Source organism: Rhizophagus irregularis, chromosome 22 (assembly GCF_026210795.1).
Source record: "Rhizophagus irregularis chromosome 22, complete sequence".
Classification (NCBI taxonomy): domain Eukaryota; kingdom Fungi; phylum Glomeromycota; class Glomeromycetes; order Glomerales; family Glomeraceae; genus Rhizophagus; species Rhizophagus irregularis.
In genome coordinates, this window is record NC_089450.1 from 2245675 (window position 1) to 2248780 (window position 3106).

The 3106-nt window shown below is 25.5% G+C and overlaps 1 protein-coding gene across 1 annotated transcript; it reads left to right on the forward strand.

The window, feature by feature from the left end:
* Positions 1 to 465: 465 nt before the first annotated feature.
* Positions 466 to 1737, forward strand: OCT59_014716 (uncharacterized protein; the record flags this gene model as incomplete). Its single annotated transcript, XM_066150198.1, has 5 exons — positions 466 to 584; positions 891 to 928; positions 1546 to 1554; positions 1617 to 1661; positions 1730 to 1737. The coding sequence occupies 5 exons, from the start codon at positions 466 to 468 to the stop codon at positions 1735 to 1737; spliced, it is 219 nt and encodes a 72-aa protein (XP_066002388.1).
* Positions 1738 to 3106: the final 1369 nt, after the last annotated feature.

A 3106-nucleotide genomic window follows, 5' to 3' on the forward strand; every position in this document is an offset into this window, starting at 1 on the left:
TTTTTTATTTTTTTTTAAAAGTTTTTTTTTTATAACAATTAAAATAAATAAAAAGAAAAAGCCAAATGTATTGACCAATATTTTCTATAGGATAAAAGGGTTAGTTTCTCAGTATATAAAATCCATATATGATATATCATATTTCCATTTTATCTTAGGATATTTTAAGTTTCATTAGTTTTATTACATTGAAAACTTTAATAGAGTCTTTCAATATAAAATAGAAAAATTTTAGTAGAAGTGCTTATTAGTAAGAAGTAGTATAATTTAATTTTTATTAGAATTTATAATTTTTATGATATTCTGTTAATTTCTCAGCATGTATGCATGCTAATCAAATAATTTTACATTCAATTAAAAGTTAATAACACATTTTAATTATTAGGATCAAAAATCATGCAAATTGAATTATTAGATGTAGAAAATTAGCGATCAAGATTAAGAATTGATCTTAAATTAAAATGAATGTATTTGAGACGTATTTATTCATCATCCAGTGAACCAATTAATGCAATTTTTAATTCATCGGATAGGCCTCATTCTCCTCTTCCAAACAAATGTAGAATCATCCGTCTGGCTTATATGTATGTTGAGTTATTTACAATTTTATTTCAAGAATTGTATTTGATTTTAATTTTAGTACATTGATAGCACATTAAAGTTCATCAATTTGCCTCCGATTTTGATGAAATTTTAAATACAGGTATATCAATTTAACATTTATTAATTCGGATAATTTGAGATATAGTCATTATGTACAAATTTAAATCCTTCAATACTTATGTTTAATAAAATGTATAGTTACATTAATTAAAATGTCATTACATATGAAAGTTATTCAGTTAGTAATAATTCAATTTAATAAAAATTTATCTGATATATAATTATAGGATAAATTTATTGGCAAAATTTGAGAATGTATTTATAGGTAATTTTTCAAAAATCAAAACAACGGTATTTTATATCGTGTGATAAATCGAAATATGATCAGCAAAATTCATGTGATAAAATAGAAAGCCTGCTATGCTTGTGTAATCTCTATCTATAAAAAAAAGCATTGTGCGACCGTGACGTTAAGACTACCCTGCATAAAAAGGTGGATTTAAATTGGATCGTCCATCATCATGTGTCTGCGCCCTGTGCTACAGATTTTTATATGTGGCGCATCATTTGACATTGATTACTGGATTAGCAGCTCTAATCCCAATACAATATTGAATTAGGCTGCATAAATGATTGGCGTAAAAACAAATTATAGCAACTAATCCAATTAGTACTAATTGTAATATAAAATATAAAAAATTTATTGAGCAATCGTCATTGTTTTTTTTAAAAAAGTTTTTTGGATTTTCCCATACGACACATCTTTTTTTTTTTAAAAAAAAAATATTTTTCAGTTTCTGAATTTTCCCATATGACGAAAAAAAATCCCTTTCTTTTAAAAAAAAATACACCTTTTCTTTTACATTTAATTTTTAATTTCTAATGCCTGCACAGCTCTCAAAGTAGGATTTTACCAGGGGGATTGAACATTTCTAATAACAGCAATTACAGGTATTTAATAACTATGCAAAAAACCAAAAAAAACCCCAAAAAATAAAGCTTTCTTTTTTTAGGTATCAGTGGTTTTCTTGGTTTGTCTTCAGACGCGTGGAAATTTGGTAAGGAAGGATTTAATACATTTCTTTTAATCAAACATTTCTAACAGTTTGATTTTTCATTTTTTTAGATAACTAAATAAGGAATAATTTATACACGAACAGAATTGTGGTGAGTATTTTTTCTTTGAAAAATTTTTTAACAAAACATTTACTAACATCATGTTTCTTCCTTTTTTATATGGTTTGTTCATGATTCTGGACGTGTGAAATTTTAGTAGGTTCTTTTAAAATGCTTCTTTTAACATAATGTTAGTTAACAAAATGTTTACTAATGTTTATTTTTGCATTCTGTAGGGTGGTTCTTTGGCTCTTTCCAGACATGGAATTTGTAAGTGTTTTTCATTAATTTTTTTTATTTCTTAATGAAATGAAACATTAAAACTAACATTTTGTGTTCTATATTTTGTAGTTTAGACAGTACTGCAACACCTTGGACATATGTAAATTTTGGTAAATAATATTTTCCTAACATTATTTCTTTAACGAAACATTATTGATGATTCATTCTTTTCTTTTTTTAGTAGATGATCAATTTTTGAGAACTTTGGGTAAGTTCTGAAAATGAATTTTAAACTTTAAAAAATGTCACTAATTTAACTTTTTTTTTTGTAGGGAACACCCCTTTTCTCTTTTTTAGGTTTTGGTGGTACCTTTCAGAGTGAAGGTTAGTTTGAATTATATTTTTAATTTTTTTTAAAAAATTCTTTTTCATATTTACTAATCATTTTTTCTTTTCTTTTTTTAAATTTTGGTACCTTTTTTTTAGGTCTAATGATTCTTTGGATGTTTTTTAGGTTTGCCCAGCTTCCTAATGAACCACTATGACTATTATAATAACTATTATAATAAAAAATGTATTGCATATTATTTATACTGACACTCATTATCTGTTATACTTTGTAATGATTAATATTCCTATTAATATGTAATAATTTTTAAAATATTTCGCAAGGATTGTGAGTGCTGTAAAATCACTACGGCATATGAAGTTTATACCGTAATATATTAAATCGTTGTAATGCCGTAATTATTTAATGCTAAATATACAAAAATTACACAGAGAAAGTAAATATTTTTTTTTTATTATGCCGAAGATAATTTGTAATCCGTAAATCTATAATGCTGATCTTGATGATTTGTTAGATATTTAAATGGTAAAATCCATATTTCGTAACGCCATAAATTCAATTCGGCAATTCCGACGGCGCCTATAAAAATCCCTTGCCATACACAGCCTATGATTCCCTATTTACCACAAAATTCTAAAATAATGCTAATAACCATTCTAGACTTTATATAACAGCTTAGCAGAAAGGTATCTGATTTTCATAATTTTAATAGCCAGGCCCGCGTAAAACGCGGGCATCCAGCTAGTTTGTAATAAAATTTGTTTTATGTAACATTTTTGAAACAAATGAAAATTTGCCATATAAACAAAGTAAGTT